The sequence below is a fragment of the Protopterus annectens genome, chromosome 1.part1 (genome assembly GCF_019279795.1).
Source record: "Protopterus annectens isolate FY-2018-M chromosome 1.part1, PAN1.0, whole genome shotgun sequence".
In the NCBI taxonomy this organism is placed as follows: domain Eukaryota; kingdom Metazoa; phylum Chordata; order Ceratodontiformes; family Protopteridae; genus Protopterus; species Protopterus annectens.
In genome coordinates, this window is record NC_056726.1 from 552,158,606 (window position 1) to 552,180,421 (window position 21,816).

Sequence of the window (21,816 nt, forward strand, 5' to 3'; positions counted from 1 at the left end):
CACTTGTGTTTGCTCTGGTGATTACTACCCTAAACATATTCATGGGCACATGTTTATGGGTGGACCAGCTGGGTGTGGTAATCAATGACTTGTTGGTGAAGCAGCTACCTATTGAAATGTCAGCACTTGAAATGTTGAATGCAGACAAGCCTAAAATAAAGACTGAAAACCTGGAGAAGGGCTACTCTTGAAAATTGCTCTTCTTAAAACTGCTTTTTGCAGTAGGGTGCATACGCAGCCAGCACACCAATACCCCCTAACTTATATATATATACCAGCTCTGAGATTGCCATACCTCAGAGAAAAGGGAATAGTCAGAGAAAAGGCATCTTGGACTTGGTATATGTAAGTCCATTCTTTCAGCCATTCAGTCTCCACATTTTGTGACTCACTTTCACAGGTCCTGACATTTCAGATGGCTACTGCTGGAGCTTGTTATGTGGTATCTTCACACCCTCATTTGGTTCTTGGTGGACCAACCTAAGATGGCACTTCCAGAGTTAGCAGGATCTAATGGTTCATAGGATCCTGAGTCATATATTGCAAGACTCACTGGTTTCCACTACTCGTCTTTAGGAGTTCAGTGCAGTGAAGGTTGATGAGGCTGCCATGGCCTATAATTAGATCCTTTCTTGACTTCTTAGCTGTAAGTTGTACATGTCCTGTTCATCTTGTTGCACATGAGCCATGGTAATACAATCACAAACAGTAAATACAACTAAACAACTTTCACTTGAGGACAAGGTGTTTATTGTCATCAAATCCTCATGTTATCTTCTGAGAAATATCTCCCTAATTAAGCATCTAAGTCCAATAGCTGACTTAGCCCAGTTATGATGAGTTATTCTGTTCACAGCTGGTTTGTTATAATGCCCTAGACATGAGGTTTCTACATGCTGAGCCCATCTGACTATAACTGGTGCAGAATTTTGCAGCCCAGCTACTTACTGGACATCCAGAAATCATCATACACAACCAGCACTGCATCACCTGCACTGGCTACCAGTTTGGTCTTGTATTTCCAACAACATTCTTGAATAGGTTTATCACCTGCTTCACAACTTGGTTTCCACTTATTTTAGGGAACTTCTCAACTGGTATCAGCCTCCCACCATCTGTGCTCTTCCACCCTTGGATTGCTTGAGGTTCTGGGAGTTTGGCTTGATCCCCCAGGGATACATTCCTTTGCACATCACGAGACTTGTCTTTGGAACCTCTTGCCAGGGTGGTCTAGGTTCATCCATATGCTTGATAAATTCTAGCAGTCACTCAAAACCTATATTTTGGACCTTGTTTATGAAGGACAGCTGTTTTGCAAAAATGATTTGTTATTGTTGATGTCTGTTTGCGTATGTTTGTTTGTTTTATACTTTGTAACAGGACTGACTTTATAAGCACGTGAATAAATTGAATTTGAATCTCCTTCAGGAATGCAAGATTAAAAATGAAGCCTGAATCATTTAATGATGATGATGAGGTCAACATCCAACTGACAAAGCCTCAAAAGAAATATAAGAAGTCTGTAGTGTTGCCCGAAGAGACTGTTGAAGAGGAATATGGCTTGGTTATAAATGGACACAGTCTGGTAAGCACTGCAGCACAATGACATGCATGTATTAGTATTTTTGTAGTAAGTTGAACATAGTGGTGGAGCTGTACTTATTTCGGTTAGTTCCATTGTACTTTATAGATCTAAATCCTTAATTCATGCTCTCCCTCCACTATTATTAAAAAATGAGTGCATAAATGTGCTCCCATGAAACTTTACAACAGCTATTGGTAAATGCAAATGCAGAGTAGCCTATGGATTATGCAACTTTCATAGTTGCAACCACTTCAGTCTTTCTGATTCTGAATTTTGGAATGCTTTACTACCACCATCACTGTCCTCCAAGTCTCTACAGTACCATGCCCTATGGTTCCATACCTGTATCCAATTGTTCCAGTCTTTCCACAGGGTTAATAAGTAAGCATTCCAGGGCTAGCTATGCAGCCCACTTGCTCCTGTCTAGGAAGCCCAGTCAGCCCATTTGCTCCCCAAAGGCAAGAGTGAGCTAGTAATAGGTGTGTCAGCTCCAGATCCTGCAGAGTTCCATGCCTGGGAGCTACTTCGCTAAAGCAGTGCCTTTGAACTCCATGGTCCTACCTGATCGTGATCAAGCATGAGTGCCTACACTACTGGCTGGTTTGTACTGTGAGTACACCAGCTGGGAGTCTGTACTCTGCAGGCACTTTCCAGGTATGACACCCAGGCCTCCCTGTAAGTGTTAACCAAAGGCCAAGCCAGAGCTGCCTTTGTCCATCTATGGTTGGCAAGCTAGCAGTGGCCATCCACATCCGTCTTCCCTAGCTCCTCCCCTCCAGAACCCATGCTATTAATCAAACATGGGTTGTCTGGCTTGCAGTCAGGGCTTCAACCCTTTGCACTGGGAGGACATGTAGGAATCTTTCTTTAAATATCTGATGCTGACATTATGAGACTGATTCAGAAGTAAAGGAACAGGAAACTTACAGTTTTCCAGACTATTAGCCTAGATAGTGTCTAGAGAACATCAGTCAATATTATGTAGAGACCTGATTAGGACTGAAACTTAATTAACCTTATTATCAGCTGGGTACAATCAAGGGTACAAAAGATAGTTTTTTTTTAGTGCTGAGGCAGTATTTCATTACTTATTTAGTCTTTTGTTAACCAGATGAAAACTTCCCACACAATTACATACTTCCATGTAGTTGTTGCACAGGTAATAAGTTCTGGTAATATGTTTTGTCTAAAATCAGAAAGGATGCAAGTGGAAGATGTCAGCTCACATGAGTAGAAAGTCACTCCTTCGCACCTCATTACCACATTGTGGTACACTGGATGTTTCTGAATGCCTTCTTACTGCTACGGCCTTATTTACTTCAGGGGGTTGAATTAACAAAGATCAGTGTTGTAGAATCATTATTTTGCTGTTCTTATACCTCACAATACTTACACAGTTTTATTTTATGGATCACTGTTCACATGTAATTGTTTGACAAATGTGAGAAGGTTATGGCCCCATAGAGTTTAATAATCACAGAGTTCTGTTATCCAGGTCATGCACTCGTCTCACATATACACGGTTCTGCAGTGGAATGGTATAGTCTGGCCAAACAATGTTAGATGAGGCATTAAACTGAACCTGTTATGTGATGCCTCATGAAGCTTATTTTTTATTTATTTAGTATTGATTTGGATTTGTTAACTGTAAATGACTTCTGGGCATAAGTCACTTTCAGAGGTGGCCCTTGCAAGCAGTAGCAGTTCTAGGTTCCTTTCTTGATATCGAATGATATATAGCTAGGTGGTGAGACGTGAGAAACAAAAAAAAAAAACTGTGCAGAATTTGCAGGCAATACATAGATATAGTCCTGTAACAAAACAAAATATAAGATTTTTTTTAAATGTCATGTCGTGACTGTCAGCTTCTACACAATATATTTAGCCAGTTATTCCAGGTATAACAAGATAACCATTATTTCTTAATAGACTGTCCAGCAAAGCTTTTAGAACCTTACGCTTGGTTATTCTTTATCTGTATCTTTGCATGCAGATAAGCATTGTCCTTTTTTTTCCCAAAATTCTCTTTCCCATAACAAGGCCATGCAATCCTATAATAAATCTTTCCTTTGCCACCACCAAAAGACAAAAGTAAACTAAATCATGCAGTGTCTTCCTTATCTTAAAAAAGGTTATTTATGCTGTCTCCTATAATGTTTTAAATGTTTCAGACACAGCATAATTGTTCTATGCAACTATCAAAGGAATCTTTGAAAATATATTCTGCCCAAAAATCTCAGGACATTTCTCATTTTTCTTTTTGCAGGGCGCAACTGCTCAAACAGGGACTGTCCCGCATAAAGAGATACAGGTGATAGATATAAAAAAGGGCTCCTGACACTTTAAATCACTTTCTTCTCATAAATTATCTGTACTTACTAATTATCCTTATGACAGTCCATCACAAGACAACAAATTATCTGAAAAACAGAACCTATAAACAATCCCACTGTAATCTCTGTAGAAATACATGGCATTCCTGACGGTTATACCTTTGGACTTTTACTGTTCAACTTACTATATTCAGATTATCTGGTTTTATTTAAAATGGTCGCTTACTGTCCAGCATGTTTTCATGGAGAATTGTTTCATAGGACTTGTACATGTATATATATATATATATATATATTAATCTTCTCTAGCAGCTGCTTCAGCAAAATATACTTGAAAAAATAGGAATGTAAAAACAAACGTGTTCCAGAGTGTCATAACAGTATAAATTTGAATATGGCTGTTAATCTAGGCTTAGATGCCACATCTAAACTGGTCCCTAAATTTATAGCTGCAATGAATAATTTTAACTAGGTTAAGGGGGTGCAGGATTCCATCTGACAGATGTGTGCCTGCATTTATACCATCAGGAGACATATCCATTCATTCTCATTGTTAACTGTACAGGCAGATCAGTGTGAAATGCTAATTTTTTCACCATGACTTAGGCCACAAGGCAAACAGAGTAACAGCTAACCAGTTAATTCAATCATGCTGTTATACCAAATACAGATAATATAGAACATAATAGGAGAAAGATTAATTAATGGGGTTTTTATTCAAAGCACAGTACTTAAAGTACAGCACTGCTAAATCCATAATGCCAAGAGACGAAACACAGGAAGACCAACGACAAATGGCCATATGCCAAAGACCTTGTAAGACACACACAGACACACACACACACACACATATATATATATATATATATATATATATATATATATATATATATATATATATATATATATATTTATATATATAGCTGAGGCATAACATTTTGAATATCACTGTGTAAACATGGAGAAATGCTAGACATAAGCAACATTAGCCTGTTACCTTGCAGCACTAAAAACTTTAAAGAGGAGTTTGTTATCACCATCAGCTTCCCTTCCTTTGGTCAGGTGTAAACTGGACAAGGTTTAAGCTCATAAAGTATACCTCCCTGAGCTGTAGTCCATCCATCAATGTTATCAGTTCAGAATCACTGCTAGTGCAGTCTGTATTAGTGTACAAGACATGAGTCTAAGTGAGCATTTCAAACTTCTCTGAGGGTATGCAATCCTGGATTTGGCATACAAAAAAAGTATGGCAGGGAAATCCTCCATATGCAGGCTTCAGGAGTTTGTGCCCCCCTCCCCATTCAATTTTTTTTTTTTGTCTTTGTATTTGGTTGAAGCTTCTTCAAATAGTTTGTTTTGCTTGGCTGAAGCTACATCTGATGTGGACTTATCTATATGTAGTGGAACCATCTCTGCCAATATAGCAGACTTAGAATTTGTATAAAGCATTTCATATGTTAAAGATATTAAAGTAAACAAGTACTTTTTTAGTTGTAAAACTATAGATTTTAGAGAATAAACAAGAGAAGAAAGGCTGAAAAGAAGAACATTTAAGTTAATACAATGCTGTGATCAGGGTTGCTGGTGTAGGGGGGAGGAGTAAAAGATTATATTATATATAGAATTAAAAACCTAAAAAGAGTGTCGAGTGCTAAAACTGAAGACTAAAATCTAAGAAATACCTACGGTGAGTTTGGAATAAAGGATTTAAATTTTATTTCTGGTCTGCTGTTGGATTACTCAGTCTCTGGTGTGGTTTCTTGAATATATAGAATTAAGATGATGATTTGCCTTGTTTTTGCAAGGGAGGATGTCTAGATTAATATCCTTGCCTTAAGTTATAAACAAGTTATTTTGTATTTTGTAAGAAATAGGACTGAATAGTAAGGCACATGATGAAAGCATGAAAAATGATAATTTTCTTGCATCCGCAAATATATTAATTAGCTTGTTTTTTCCATTAAATATTCAGTAACTAAGAATAAATCTACAGCTGAAGGCAGATAATCTGGCCATATTTGAATTTCACCTTCCTAGCCCGAGTAGCTCTGTTCCCCTGAGATAGCGTGTTTCAACAGCTTCCAGCCCTAATTTGTACATACTGTGAAAGTCCAGCTACTGACTTCCCTCATTTTAGGTCCAGGTCCCCTACCAAAAAGATGACTGAAAAAGCAAAATTTTACACAGTAAACTTCCAGCCCTAATTTGTACATACTGTGAAAGACCAGCTGCTGACTTCCCTCATTTCAGGGGGTCTATATTAGAACATCAAACTTTCACAACTTCAAATGTTCTAATATCGACCCCTATTCAGTGAACGTTGAAAATAGTGAAGCTGCAGAACACCGATTTTTTCCTAGGGAAGGAATTTGGTTGGCCATTCCTGTGGCTTTGCTATTTTCAGCAACTGTGGTGGAAAGTTACAGGTTGGGATCAGGAAAGTGTGCGATTGTGTGTACGTGAGGGTTAGGGCGGGGTAGGTGAGTTAGGGTTAGGGCGTGGGTCAGGTAAGTGTGCGATTGTGTGGACGTGAGGCTTAGGGGCGGTGTAGGTGAGTTAGGGTTAGAGCGTGGGTCAGGTAAGTGTGTGATTGTGTGGACATGAGGGTTAGGGCAGGGTAGGTGAGTTAGGGTTAGGGCATGGGTGAGGTGAGTGTGCGATAGTGACCAACCTTTAAGTTAGGGTTTGGGTTAAGGTAAGTGGATAGTTAGTGGTGTATGTACAGTTTAGTGTACGGTTAGATGTAGGATTTTAGGTGTATGTGTGTGGATTGCTGTTTGTTTGGTGTTCTTGTGTTGTGTGTATGTCTGTCGGAACAGAAACTTTTTTCCCTGGGAATAAATTTGCTGTTCTGCATGTTCAATATTGTCAGCGTTCGCTGAATAGGGGTCGATATTAGAACATTCAACATTTTAAAAAGTCGATGTTTTAATATAGACCCCATTTCAGATCCAGCTCCCCTACCAAAAAGATGACTGAAAAAGAAAAATTTCAACACAGTAAAGTACACAGTCTTACCTTTTCATTTTCATGTTAGCTTAACCACATAAGAAACTGTTGTTAGCTGAAGCCCCCTGTGAGCATGCTACCTCGGAACGCAACTACTCCCTGCCTATCCACCCTCTAGATACTCGATCCTCCCCTCTGCTTACCTGAGTGGGGCGTAAAGAAAGACCAGCTTTGAGTATCATTAATTAATGGAGGTCATACAGATTTGTAGATGCCTTACAGATATTTTCTGCTGTTAGAATGAACTATGACTGCCTAAACTAAACTGTAGCAACATGCTTCTACTGTGAAATTGCAATTTGTTATAACTAAAATGCTTCTTTCTCCTCTTCTGTCTACCTGTCCTTCTGTACCTTCCAGCCCTAATTTGTACATACTGTGAAAGTCCAGCTGCTGACTTCCCTCATTTCAGGTCCAGCTCCCCTACCAAAAAGATGACTGAAAAAGAAAAATTTTAACATAGTAAAGTATGCAGTCTTATCTTTTAATTTTCCTGTTAGCTTAACCACATAAGAAACTGCTGTTAGCTGAAGCCCCCTGTGAGCATGCTACCTCAGAACGCCACTACTCCCTGTCTAGCCACCCTCTAGATACTTGATCCTCCCCTCTGCTTACCTGGTCCATACCCCACTAAATTTCTATTGTTTTTCTACTGATTTCACTATCTACACTTATAAGAAGTGCAACTGATACCATTATCTAGTATTCCTGTATGTCCAGGAAGAGTACACTGTTACAAAAAAACAACCATGGGTAACACATAAAGAAATAAAGAAACAAAGTGATTGTTTTTCTTCATAGATTGTTTCTATATCATCTCCCTTACCTCGAGTGCAGCTTCAGTAACCTGAGTGTAGCCCTCGAGTGCAGCTTCACTAACCTGAGTGTAGCCCTTGAGTGCAGCTTCAGTAACCCAAGTGTAGCCCTCGAGTGCAGCTTCAGTAACCTGAGTGTAGCTCTCAAGTGCAGCTTCAGTAACCTGAGTGTAGCCCTCGAGTGCAGCTTTAGTAACCTGAGTGTAGCCCTTGAGTGCAGCTTCAGTAACCTGAGTGTAGCCCTTGAGTGCAGCTTCAGTAACCTGAGTGTAGCCCCCGAGTGCAGCTTCAGTAACCTGAGTGTAGCCCTCAAGGGAAGCTTCAGTAACCTGAGTGTAGCCCTCAAGTGCAGCTTCCATAACCTGAGTGTAGCCCTCGAGTGCAGCTTCAGTAAACCTGAGTGTAGCCCTCGACTGCAGCTTCAGTAACTTGAGTTTAGCCCCGCTTTGTTTGCCATCGCTATGGTCGGGCTCACTTTCCTCTCATTCCACCCTTAAGTGCAGCATCAGTAACCTGAGTATAGCCCTCGAGTGCAGCTTTAGTAACCTGAGTGTAGCCAATCAAGTGCAGCTTCAGTAACCTGAGTGTAGCTCTCGAGTGCATCTTCAGTAACCTGAGTGTAGCCCGGCTCCGTTCACCCTTGCTACGGTCAAGCTAACTTTGCTCTCTTCCCACCCCCATTCCCACCCACCCCCATATCATTTCCTTTATACCTATCCACTCAAAACCACACCTCTCTACTTCTACTCTAATCCCTTCCCCTCCCCTCCACTTTCTTTAAGACACGCTTCTGTCCCTTAACACCTCCTCATACACCCTCACCTATCCCTCTCACATCCCACACACACTAATACTTATTCCTCCCTCCCATTCACTCTGTGTACTCTACCTGTTATCATGTATTTCAAAACATGAAACTTACTCTTGCTACCATTACTCCATATCCTTTACTACCTCACCTCCTACCACTCACAACTACCCTCACCCCATTTCCATCCCATTAATTTGACAATAAATTCAACTACAAAACCCCAGCAACATCTATCAATCTGTCCATCCATCCTTCCCCCATCACTCCCTTTCCTAAAATAAAATGATGTCCTCCACTGCCAACCTCCTTAAAACAAAAAATAAAGCACCCCCTACTCAAACAATTACTCCACTACAAACCTCTACTTCTATCAGAGGACATTCACCCCTACCCTGGCCCCTCTTTCTCTACCCAGAATAGTAATTCACACCTACCAAATCCAACCAGCCTCTTTCATGCAAAAAAAACAAGTATCTTTCTGCTCTATTAATTTCAGGAGTATTGTCAACAAAGTTAATGAATTCCACGCTTGGTTAGCTAACTACACTCCTGACATAGTCACCCTAACTGAAACATGCTTAAAACCTCACAACCAAGACAGTGAACATATCCCTCCTGGTTATAACATCCTTGGACTCGATTGGCAAAAGAAAAATGGCGGAGGAGTAGCCATTCTCTATTCCGACCATCTCAATCTAATGAGTCTAGACTGCCCTCTTCCCTCTTTTTCTACATTTGATCTTTTACTGGCTAACTTCAAACTCAACAATTTCACCACCATAACTGTATTAGAAATCTATACCCCCCCTGGAGATAACATTAACATACTTGAAAACATCCTATCCCACCACTCTCAGACCACCCATAATGAAATCATCATACTGGCCAATGTAAATATTGATTGGCTCTCACTCCAAACTCCTAACTCAACCTCTTGTATTAACTTGCACGGGTTTGGGCAACTAATCACAACCCCTAATATTAATAAATCCCACCCTGCTAGCTCCCTCCTGGATTGGATTTTGGTCTCCCACCCCCAAAACTACCATAACCCTCATACCCTCCCAAATGCCCTTAGTGACCACTGCCCTATAGCAGTCACTAGACATACTCCCCACTTCACCAGGCCCCACAAGTATATTACCACCCACAAACTATCAGCCTTCTGCCCAAACTCCTTCATAGACCTACTGTCCAGAGTCAACTGGTCAGATCTTACCATTTTCCCAACTGATGAAGCTGTCCACTCTTTTAACACTACCTAGCTTGACATTCTAAATTCCCTCCCTCCTCTCCACACATCAAATCCAAGACAGCTCTTTGATTTACTAAAACTACTTGAACCAATATGAAAAAATGAGACAGAATATGGAAATTATACACTAAAACTAATGCCCTCTCTCTTCTTCAGACCTATAAAGAACTTGGAAACCAAATAAAAAAATACATCCACAATGACAAAAATAACTTCTACACTATCCCTCCCACTGCCCTCAAATCAGACCCCAAAAAATTCTGGAACTCTATCAATCACATTCTACATCCTGGAAACCATTCCTCCTATTAACCCTTGCCCACAAAAAACACCAGAAGAAACAGCCACTAAATTCAACAATCATTTTATTGACTCAATAACCACCATAATCAATTCTCTTCCCACTAGCAACAATGCCAATAACCTCTCTAACCCCACTTCTCTTCCTAACCCTTCAAACTCTTTGTCCCTCAAAGTTGTTTCAACTAAGTATATAAAATCCTTACTCTCTAAACTAAACCCTGCTCCCCCTCAGCTGATAATCTACACTCTTAGTTCCTACAGATTGCTTCAGAACCCCTAGCCTACCTAGTCATTATCCTGGTCAACCGCTCTATTACCGAATCGTACATCCCCTCTATATGGAAACAATTCTATACATTACCCATTCACAAAGGTGGAAAATCCTCTGAAATATCAAACTTTAGACCAAATGCTATACTACCCCCCCCTAAAGTTTTAGAGAAATGTATCCACAAGCAAGTTATGCATTACCTACTACAGGAAAACCTTCTTACACACACGCAACACAGGTTCCATCCCAAACATAGTACTACAACTGCACCAATACCTTTCATTGATACTGTATCTCTTGCTTGTGACAACAATAAACTTGTTTCATGCCTGTTTCTGGACCTTTCCAAAGCATTTGACACTGTTCCTCACTCTCTCCTCTTGGCCAAACTAACCAACTTAAAATTTTCTTCTCCTACTATTTCCTGGTTCTCAAGCTATCTCTCAAACCACCAGCAATCAGTCAAATGGCTCTCTGCACTACCCCCCCCCCAGTGCAAATGGGTGTCCCCCAAGGATCTATCCTTGGCCCACTAATCTTTAATATTTTCAGCAATCTACTACGCACCTCTTGCCCCCAGTCATAATTTTTACAATATGCTGATGACTCTACTATCACCACCATTGCAGACAATCCATCACACCTCCAATCTGCTACCCAAACATCTTTCAACACCATAGAGACATGGCTTAGTAACAACTTATTAATTCTCAACCCTAAGAAAACAAAGCTCTTACTCTTTCTCCCCAAAAACCTCTCTAATCTCAAAGCTACATTTACAATTCTATCTAGCAGTAACACCGTCATTGCAGTCAAACCTAGCACTAACTTACTAGGTGTCACAATAGATGATCAGCTCAAGTTTGATCTACATGTGACTAACTGTATCAAAAAAACTCACCAGAAACTTGGACACCTTTACCGCAACAAGAAATACTTAACCAACACAGCCAGAATAACTCTCTCTCATGCATTTCTACTTCCCGCACTTTTATACAGCTGTCATTTACTCACAAACCTTAACTCCACACTACTCACAAAACTTGAAACTACCTATAAGGTGGTAAGATTCTCAGCAAACCAAACCTGCAAGACTCACCACTGCATATCTCTTAAGCAACTTGACTGGCTAGAATTTCCCCATCTGCTCCTACTACATCAACTACAGATTATCCACTCTATCCTATATTTGCCCTCTTTCTGCCACAGCCTCACTTCTATCATATCCAAATACGCTGCAGCTAGGACATTATGCAGCTCTGACCAAAACTTGCTACAGATTTATAAACCCAAGACCAAAACAGGATGCCTACTCTATAAGTATAACCCTGACACATCCTGGAACCAACTATCCCTAGAAGTAAGGTCCCTTGACCATCCCAAACAATTCAAATCAGCCACTCAAAAATACCTAAAGGAAAACTGGTCTTGCCACTGTAGTCATCCCCCCTGAACCACCCGTATCCTAGTATCAAATACCCCTCCTTCTCCTCTGTCCATTCTCATCAATATCCTCCCACTACAGCCTCCCTGTCTGCCTTAGTTATACTCTGCCTGCTCTTTCCTCCTGTATCTCTCCTTCAACTACTTTGTTTCCCTTCTCTCTACCTTCCTCCCTACTATTCCTCCTCCATTTAAGTTATAACATATGACCTACTTATCATTTCACTTTTATGCATCTTTGTCTCCCCTCCTCTGTCTCTTACTAGGTTTAACCATGTTTAATGATACATACCCCTGCTATGGACCTCTGCAAGTATATATTAAATTATATCATGTTGTTTTACTGAGGTCCACACTAGATGTGTTTTACCTGTTTAAAATGTGTATCTCAAAACAGTGTTCCTTGTTTGTCATCACGACTACACTACCATTACAAATTGTGTATAGCTGTTTTTGAAACCTTAAATGTATTAAGAAGGTACCATTATTTTATATGAGTATGTACCCTGAATGTATTTTTAAGTATTCTGTAACAGTTTGTATAAGTTTGATCTCACTGAGGAGCTTTTCTCCCTAGGTCTCCGCTGAAAATGAGCCACTAGCTCAGTCGGACTAACCTTGTCAACAAATGTAAAGTAAATAAAAATTATAAAATCAATTCTTTACATTCTGTTCTGATGTTCCAAAGATTCCTTCAAACATCTGCAGGTTAGCTGTATAGTTTCATTTCCAACTATATTGAAACTATTTTTACTGGGAGATAAGCTGTCTGCATGTTCAAGCAATTCATCTTCAGAGTTTTGATTATTCACTGCTGAGGAAAATCCAAATTTTAAAGATACAATGACAAGCAGTTCAGTAAAAAATAAAGTCTGAATTTATGGCAGCCTTAATATTTTAATGTATTTACAAGATCAGCACATAATTTACTTTTATTTAAAGATAGCCAATGCAGCTTTTTAGGGCTAAAAATGTTTTCTGAAAACATACAAGCTGGATCTCATATCTGGAAGGGGACTACTAATAAGAAAATAACAGACAACAATTGGTGTAAGTGGGAATATTAATTGTAACATGCACTTTAGCATGAATAACCTTAATTTAGATTCGGTTATGTACATGAGTGCAGCTGTCAATTTTGGGGCAATTGTCACTATCTGGAGGGTTAAACCTCATTTGTTAAAATGTATATAGTTGCGTGTGTTTATAAGAGCTGGGGGTGTCCTGAAAAAGTATTTAGTTGTTTTGTTTGAGGGTTATCATTAAATCAAAAAAGTCTTGAGAAATGTCACATTGATCCAAATGGAGATGAGGAGCATCAACTGTATAAAAGATAATCCTGGCAAACATTAGTGTGTGTATACACGACAAAAGTTGGAAATACACATTCAAAAAAACTGTCATGTATGATAACTGGGAATAATAGCTTTTTTATCATAATGGCTACTCTATCCAGTAATATTTTCTAATATAAGTGGCCTTACAATTTTAAAAAAAAGGAAAGAGCACTGGGTTATATTAAGAAATGTAGATTGCAATTAGTAATGTTACAGAAGGCACATTTAGAAAGAAATGAGCTTGTGAATTTGACAATGAAAGGACTTCAGAGTGGATATTTAACAGAATATCAGGGACAAAAGAAAATGGGAGTAATGGGGATTGCTAGAGGGGCTCCGTTAGCAGTAGAAGCGGAAAAATACAGTGATAGATTAGGGGTTATTGTCGAGGGAGGAGGATTATGCTGGCATCTACTTGTATTCCACCAGAAATTGCTCTTACTGAGCTTAAGAAAATTTCTGGAGAAATAATTAGCTTTCAGGCAGACAATATTACTTATAGCTGGGGAATGGAATGTTATTTGCAACAGTGAGGATATTTCAGGGGACCTAGAGTTGACAATGTAATAAAAAAGGGCAGATTTCTGAAGAAATTTATAAAAATATTTGGTATGGAAGATGTGAATTCAGTTGTAGGAACTGACAAAATGTACATATTATCCCCCAATGTACAATAACTGGGTTGGACTTTCGCATACATCCATTGACAATTTCAGTTCATGAACTGATAAAAACTAATATAAAAATTCAGGGTAACGAGGTAAAAATGAGACACTGGCACTTTTCCAACCTACTTGTAGAAAAGAGGAATTTATGCTATGGGTAATGGAAATTTTTCAAGATTTATTAGGGAAGATAGACATTTATTCAGAAGGAATAGCTAGGGATTGTGATAAAATGAAAAGGGAGTTTAAAAACAGGGTAGAAATAAAATACAAATAGATATTGTTAAGAAAGTAATAGGAACTGATTACACGGGCTAAACAAGGTCTTAAAGTATTGCAGAATAACAAGAGGAACTGCAGAATGCTAGAATATTTGGATAATATGATTGCTGTTAAGCAACTATTATAGCAATAACCCACGCCTGGGTGTGGGTAATGCTGGATTTACCCACAGTTGGTGTGGTTTGGTCCGCTTAAGCCCGCAGGGACCAAACAAAGACAACTGTGGGTATTATTATCTATTCACACCCAGAAAGTGGTTATTATATTATTATAATGACATTATTTAAGAAAGAAATAATTACTTTTCTTAAATAATGGCGTATAATGCCTCTTTGCTGCCCTTCCGCGGCTGTCTGGTATAGTTCTGATGTACTGCATGCCTACACAGTACATCAGAGCTGAGGGCAAAAGGAGAACGCAAGATCTCCATTTATGTTAAATGGGTTTAACATATGAGATCTCCGTTGCTTATTTTGTCTCATTATAAAAAAACTTTTTTAATTATAGCGAACAGGTTTAAAAAGCAACGGAGATAGCAAGATCTCCGTTGCTTTTATACTGTGTCGCTATGTTAAAGGAGTTTAACATAGCGAGACAGCTTTAAAAAATATGTCGCAGAGAGACTGTGTTTTTTTTAAACTGTGTCGCTATGTTAAACTCTTTTAACATAGCAAGAAGTGTTTTATACTAACGGAAAAAGTCGGGCGACCTGACCTTTTCGAGGAGTTCGTTAGTGAGGATTTACAATGGGCACGCTGGTTGGGCTGGCCAATCAGCGTGCACATTTTAGAGGAGGCATTGTATAATTTTTGATAACAACTCCAGAGCACAAAAACCTTTAGCATAGTGACTTAGGCAACAGAAAGTAGGAAGGTCACCAAACCTAGGGAGCCTTTTACAAAAAAAATAACCAGAGATCTTATAAAGGTATTAAAGATTTTTCTGAATTTTTATGGATATTTGTATAAAGCAGTAGAATATGGAAACCAAGAAAGAGCACAAATAGAAATATTTATGGAAGACTTAATTATGCCAAAATCAGATGAAGATAAGGCTCAAGAACTAATGGTAAGATAGGAGGAAATTTGCTAAAAACAGTGATGTATAATCAATTTGCAGGGAAGTCTACAGGATTTTGTTTAATAGTATTTTAAAAGGAGGGGTAGCAAAAACTTCTTAGAAGAAAGCTGTCGTGGCTGTATTACCAAAAAGATCACACCCAGCCTCATATAGATGCATTTCAATTTTAAACCATTATTGCAAAGTGTTTGTCTATACAACTAAAAAACAGAAAAGGTGTTGCCAAAATTGGTAGATGGATCAATGTGGTTTTGTGGTGGGACACTGTTAAAAGTACAATGATGCCAGAGAGAAAGAGAATATAAGAAAATACTGCCATTTTATGTGGATCTTGATAAAGAGAAAGTATTCAATAGTGTAAGCCTGGCTTTTATGAGTAGGGCAATGGAATAATTTAGATTCCCTGATGCAATAATAAGTTAATTAGAAGGCTATATTAAAAGAGAGGAGGCAAGATTTAAAGTAGGAGGGTTCCTCGCTGATAGGTTGTGTAGGAACATAGGAACCAGGCAGGAATGCCTTCTTTCCCCGTTATTTGTTCTATATTTAGAGCCACTGGCAAAGAAAATAAGGGACTCAGAAATGGAAGGATACAATTCATATGCTAATCAAGAAAGTGCCTTTATTTGTAAATAATATTTTCTATTTGATAAATCCAGAAAAGGCCATATCAGTGTTGTGGAACATTGAGACAGTGTCAAGTCTTTTCAGGATATAAACTTAATGGAGATAAAGCAAAGGCTATAGCCATAAAGTATGCACCAACTCATGAACTGGTTCAGCAATACCCATAAGATGAAGTATTTAAGAGTATGGATTAAAAAGGCTTCACTCTTTTTTAAATTTTCCAAGTCTTTTGGGTTTCTAATATCATGATGGGAATGAACCCCATTCCTAAGTTAAAGTATGATTAAAGTTCAAGAAATTAGTATTGTTTCAATCTTTGATGTCAGCCAGTATTGCTCTTCCCAGTGCCCGCAATGTGCCCAGTAATGACTCCTTCTGCAGTTCGTTAGGAGTTACATGTATTGGTGTTGTCTTGTGTCTTTCGGCTTCGCCACAGCGGAACTCCGGTCCGCTAATGATTGGCAGTAGATTTTTACGTGCTGAGTTGCCGGCCCTGACGCATAACCTTCAACGAAGGTACGCCCATTCACGCATGTCACCACACAAAAGACACTCTAGCTGAGAATCGAACAGGACAACGTCTTACTGTGAGGTGACAACGCTACCGCAGCACCACCACATGTATTGGTAGCATATCTAAATACGATCATAGACTCTTCTTTATAAGACCTGTTGCTCCTACTGCTATTGGAACTGTCTGGGTATCTTTCTTCCACATTGCTCTTGTTTCTGCCTGCAAATCCTGATATTTTATGTGTTGTGTCTGTCTATATGCAAAACGCTGTAGTCACTGGTTGTGGGGATTTCAATGAGCAATGCTACTTTTGTCTTCTTTTCTTGGGCCACTATATCTGCTTTTCTAGCATTTATCTTTTGAACTCTTGGTAATGAGTGATCCCATGTGATGTAGACTTCTTCATTTTCTATGATGCTTTGTGGCTGATGCTTCTAGTGTTTTTCAGCCACTTCAATACTTATTTATTATTTATTTATTTTACATTTGTTGAACGGAAGTGTCTGGCTAAGCAATTGCCCTTTTTCAGTGGAGGCCCAGGGAGAAAAGCTCCAAAGATATACAAAGCAATAAAAATAGCAATACTGATACATTTCAATAAAAATAGCAATAGATAATTTTGGTAGTTAAAATATGTAAGCTACATGCATGTATATTGTTGACAGATAAAACAGTACTATAAACAAAAAGGAGAATGTTTAAAAAGTAGAATAGGTTGTATGATTTGGTTTAAAAGAGAACTGAGTAAACATAAGTTTTTGTCCAGAGTAGCAGAAACTTAAAAGGTTACACAAGAATTTCAGGGAGCAGAGTATAGAAGAAGCTATGGAGGTTGCATAGGAAGCATAGGATGAAGTAGTTATGGTAAGTTTTAGTAAGTTAGTTTGACTGTACTATAAAGGTAGGTAATAATCAGGGAGGGTGAGTACAATGGCAGGACCAGTGTTTTTAAAGTAGTCCTTGATTGCTAACTTAAATTGTTTGGGGGTGAGTCAGGGTCCTTATTTCTAGTGGGAGTTTGTTCCATGCAATGGAGGGATGGTAGCTATTTAAGTTGCACCCTGTGTTGGATTTGGGTTTATGGATTTTTAGTAGGTCTTGGGTTGAGTTTTGGAGATGTCTGGTAGGGGAGAAGTGAGAAATGAGAGAAGATAGACTTAGGCAGAAATCAGGCTGATATAGGATGGAGTGTATGATTTGGAGTTGAGATTGTAGGAACAGGTGAAGTAGTTCGGGCCAGTTCAGGTAATTTAGGGAGAGACAGTGGTGACATTTATATGTTTGTTGAGCTGCAAATCTAACTACATTGTGGTAGGTCGATTCTAATTTGGTAAGTAGGGAGGAGTTCAGATTTGTGAGTATTTGGAAACAATAGGTTAAGCGTGGTAGAAGGTAGGTATAGGTAGCTTCAGTAGTTAGGAATTTGTTATTCCTCTAAGTAGTCCTGGCCTTTGGTGTTTTTTTTTTTTTGATACAATTGTTAATGTGAAGATCGAATTTTAGTTGGTCATCAATGGTAATCCCAAGGAGTTTTGTGCTAGTTTCGACTTCTATAGGAGTATTGTTTAGGGACCTTATGGAGAAGGAAAGTTTAATGTGGTTTGCAGATTTAGGTAGAAAGTGTAGTAATTTTGTTTTCTTAGGGTTGAGGATGAACTGATTATTAGTGAGCCATGTCTCTACTGAGTTGAAAGATGTCTGGGTATTTGTTAGGAGTTCTAAGGGAGAATTAGCAATAGTTATGACTGTAGAGTCATCTGAGTATTGGACAATGTTAGACTGAGAACAAGAGGACTGGAGTGAGTTGGTGAAGATATTAAAGAGTAGAGGTCCAGGAATGGAACCTTGGGGAACACCAGTTCTTACTGAGAAAGGGGTAGATAGTGCTGAGTCACATCGTACTGACTGCAGCCTATCAGGGAGATAGGTGCTGAGTCGCATCATACTGACTGCAGCCTATCAGAGAGATAGCTAGAGAACCATGCAACTGTATCAGGGGAGAAGTTTAGGTCTACAAGTTTACTAAGTAGCAGTGTGTGTGAGACAGTGTCAAAAGCCTTAGAAAGGTCAAGGAGTAGGCAGGATATGAGTTTGTGATCATCTTTAGCCAAGGCTAAGGTGTTGAGAAATGATAGTAGAGCTGTGATTGTACTATGCTTGGGACAGAAGCCATGCTGTGCTGGAGTGAGAAGTTTTTATTTTAAGAGATAATGCATAACTTGTTTGTGTATACATTTCTCAAAGATTTTGAAGAGGGGGGAGAGGATAGCAATAGGTCTGAAATTAGATATTTCTGTGGAGTTGCCTCCTTTATGAATGGGAAGAGTGTAAAACTGTTTCCAGATAGAAGGAACATTAGACTCAAAGATGGAGTGACTGATTAGTATAGATACAGGCATAGCAAGGGTATAGTATAGTATAGATACAGGAATATCAATACCATAATATTTACACAATCCCCAGTGCAACAGTCTTGCCACATTATTATGCCTTTCAGTATACAGTCCTTCTCCCATTAGTATGTCGCAACCAGCAATGAGGTGTGCAACTGTTTCCAATTCAGTTTTACAAAACCTGCATTTGTCTGTTTCTCCCACATGTTCAATGGACTTTGTAAACCAATGTGTACACAGCCCACTGTCTTGGGCTGCCAGTATTAACCTTATATCTCTTGGTTTGAATTCACCTGTCCTCAACCATTCCTGTGTTCATTCCTGATAAACATGAAGACAGTTTTTCTATACATGCAGCTATATTTATGCTTTTTCCACATTTATTGCCTTCTCATCTAGTCCTTCACTTTATATTCTTTCTTTTGTTTTTTGACACATTCAGTTACTGCCTGATTTTTATCTATTTTAGCTTGATTTCCATTCCTGCTAGAGTAAGCAGAAAAGTCATCTTAGATTTGTTATCTTCATGTTTCAAAACTTTCACTACATTTGAGTCTTGTGGGGTCAGCAGATATGTGTGAAGTTGCGCAATTGCAGATCTATACATGTAATCAGTTTCAAGGAAGCCCATCCCTCCTTCAGAACGGGGAATATATAATCTTGGTATGCATTGATTTTTATAAATCATTTGGTGAGCATGAAGCATCCTTCTTGTTTTTTTATCTAATCTATCCAACACATTTTGGAGCCAGTCAATCACTCCAAAACTGTAAATTAGGAGGAAGCATGAATTGGTTTATAGCCTGGATTTTGTTCCTAGATGTCAATGCTGTTTTCAGGATTAATGTAAGTCTTCTGAAGTATTCCTTACTAAGTTTTATTCGCATTTGTTTGTGTTTTATCGTTGATCTTTCATCAATTCCAAAATATTTATACACTCCTTCTTGCTCAAGTTCTTTTATGTCACATTCTTGTCCCAAACTGATGTTTCTTGGTGCTGCAGTTTTCCTGCTTTAAAGGTTGCTTTTGCACATTTATCAAGACCAAATGACATTCTTATATCATCTGAAAAAGTTTTGACAACTTGTAATTTTGCTTTCAGTTCCTCATCTGATGAACTATATAGTTTTAAATCATCGACAAAGAGAAGATGAGAAGTCTTTACACTTTGTTGTTTTCTAGGAGCCAAATTATAGTCATGGCCTAAGCTGTTAAGTAGACAGTTTAATGGGTTAAGGGCAAGGCAGAATAGCAGATGTGACAAAGAGTCACCCTGGAATACCCCCTTTGAATTTTTATCCCTGATATAATAATTTCTCCTTTATCATGGCTTAATTGCAAAGTGGTCTGCCACTTTTTCATGGTCAATGTAATGTAGTCGATCAGTGTAGGATGTATCTTATACATTTTTAAGCACTCTTTTATCCATGAATGCGGGATACTATCAAATGCTTTTTTGTAGTCAATCCATGCCATACTTAGAGTCTTCCCCTTTTTACAGTTCTCCACTATGACTTTATTTAACAACAAATGGTCCTTTGTTCCTTAAGACTTTCTTTTATTGCCCTTTTCTTCTACTGCCATAATTGAGTTTTCTTCTAAATGAGTATAAACTCTGTCAGCATCAATTCCCATGTATAGGTTATACTTTGTCAGAAGGCAAGTTATTGCTCTATAACTTTTAGGGTAGCTTAGAGGTCTGCTCTTAAGTAGAAGTATTGTTTTGTCTGTTGTTAACTAGGCTGGTGTATGTTTGGGGTGTGCATATAAATGGTTCTTATTCATGGCTAAGTCTTCGTGCAAAGATGTTAATACTTTCAGCCAAAAGTTAGGTACTGCATCTGGGTCTAGAGTTTTCCAATTAGAGGCTTTTCTTAACTTTGCTTCAATCTCTCTGGCTTTTACTTCATCCCATTTCATATCCTGTACCTTTAAACCTCTCATTCTTTCTTTAACTTCTTCTACCTATTTAGCATCTTTATTATGTTCCACAGGATTTTCATAGATACTTCTCCAAAATGTATCTATTTTTTTTCTTTTTTGGGCCGTCTTTCAATTCTTTTTACCTTATTTTCCAGTTCTCTATAAAACTTTTTTGGGTCATCAATAAATTGTTTATTTTGTACTTTTCCTTTATTTTTATCTTCTTATCTTCTAAGTTTTCCCGCCTGTGTTGAAATTTTTAGTTTATTTGTAATAGCGCATAATAGATCCTGGTCTGTTCTAATATTGTGCATTGTTTTTATCACATCTATCTTTCTTAGTATTTTTGTTGATATGTTCCCTCATCTATAGTGATACTTCTTGTCTTAACTGCTTTATAGTTTTCTCTATTCGATACTTCCATGATGGTATTCGATTTCTCCCCTTCCTTTCCCTCACTACCCTATCTTTTTGTGGTAGAATTTTATCAGTTATTAATTTAGCTGCACAGTAATATATCCTGTTTACTTCTGTTATATCGCATGGATCTCTATGGACAGTCCTAATTACTGTATTAATTTGTTTTATCAGACTTCTGACGGGTTTTATTTATTAAACTTCTGCAGTCTATTTCTTTCATTGATCTTGATATATCCGTCTATGTCTATTAAATCAAGCCACTCTTCTCTTAGCTCATTTTCTTCCAAACTAAGGGCACATCCCTCGTTTTCCAATTCCTGCGAGCATTCTATAGAAGATTCTATAGCATCTTCCTGTGGCATATTCTCTTCAATTTCATCCTTTGGCATCCATTATCATATGGGAACTCACTGGCCTATCACTCCTCAACATTGACTACATCAGAGTTTCCACAGTTTCCTGTTCCTTCCCTTGCTGTCTAGCTTCCAGTGAACATCTGTAATGATTTCCTGTGGAAGGCTCCAAATTATCTTCATATGGCTCCTGACCAATTGCTTCCTGTTCCACTGGTTTCCTGTTAATTTGGATATCTATTACTCTATCCTGTTGTGGTGATTTCTGAATTAGATTTTCTACACTAAATCCTTCACTTTCCAGGTACTCTATAACCTCAGTTTCTATTTCTTTAACTTCTCCATTACTAATTTTATTTTCTACTTTTCCTCTTTGTCTTCTTATTTTTTGTATTGT

General features: G+C 38.4%; 1 protein-coding gene across 1 annotated transcript in view; it reads left to right on the forward strand.

Annotated features, from left to right (window-relative positions):
- LOC122814860 (phospholipid-transporting ATPase ID-like) overlaps positions 1 to 21,816 on the forward strand; it is a 2,026,011-nt gene that overhangs the window by 1,742,924 nt on the left and 261,271 nt on the right. Inside the window, exon 21 of the mRNA XM_044087143.1 lies at positions 1,429 to 1,585. Coding sequence (XP_043943078.1) covers positions 1,429 to 1,585 — 157 coding nt within the window. The remainder of the gene's footprint in view (positions 1 to 1,428; positions 1,586 to 21,816) is intronic.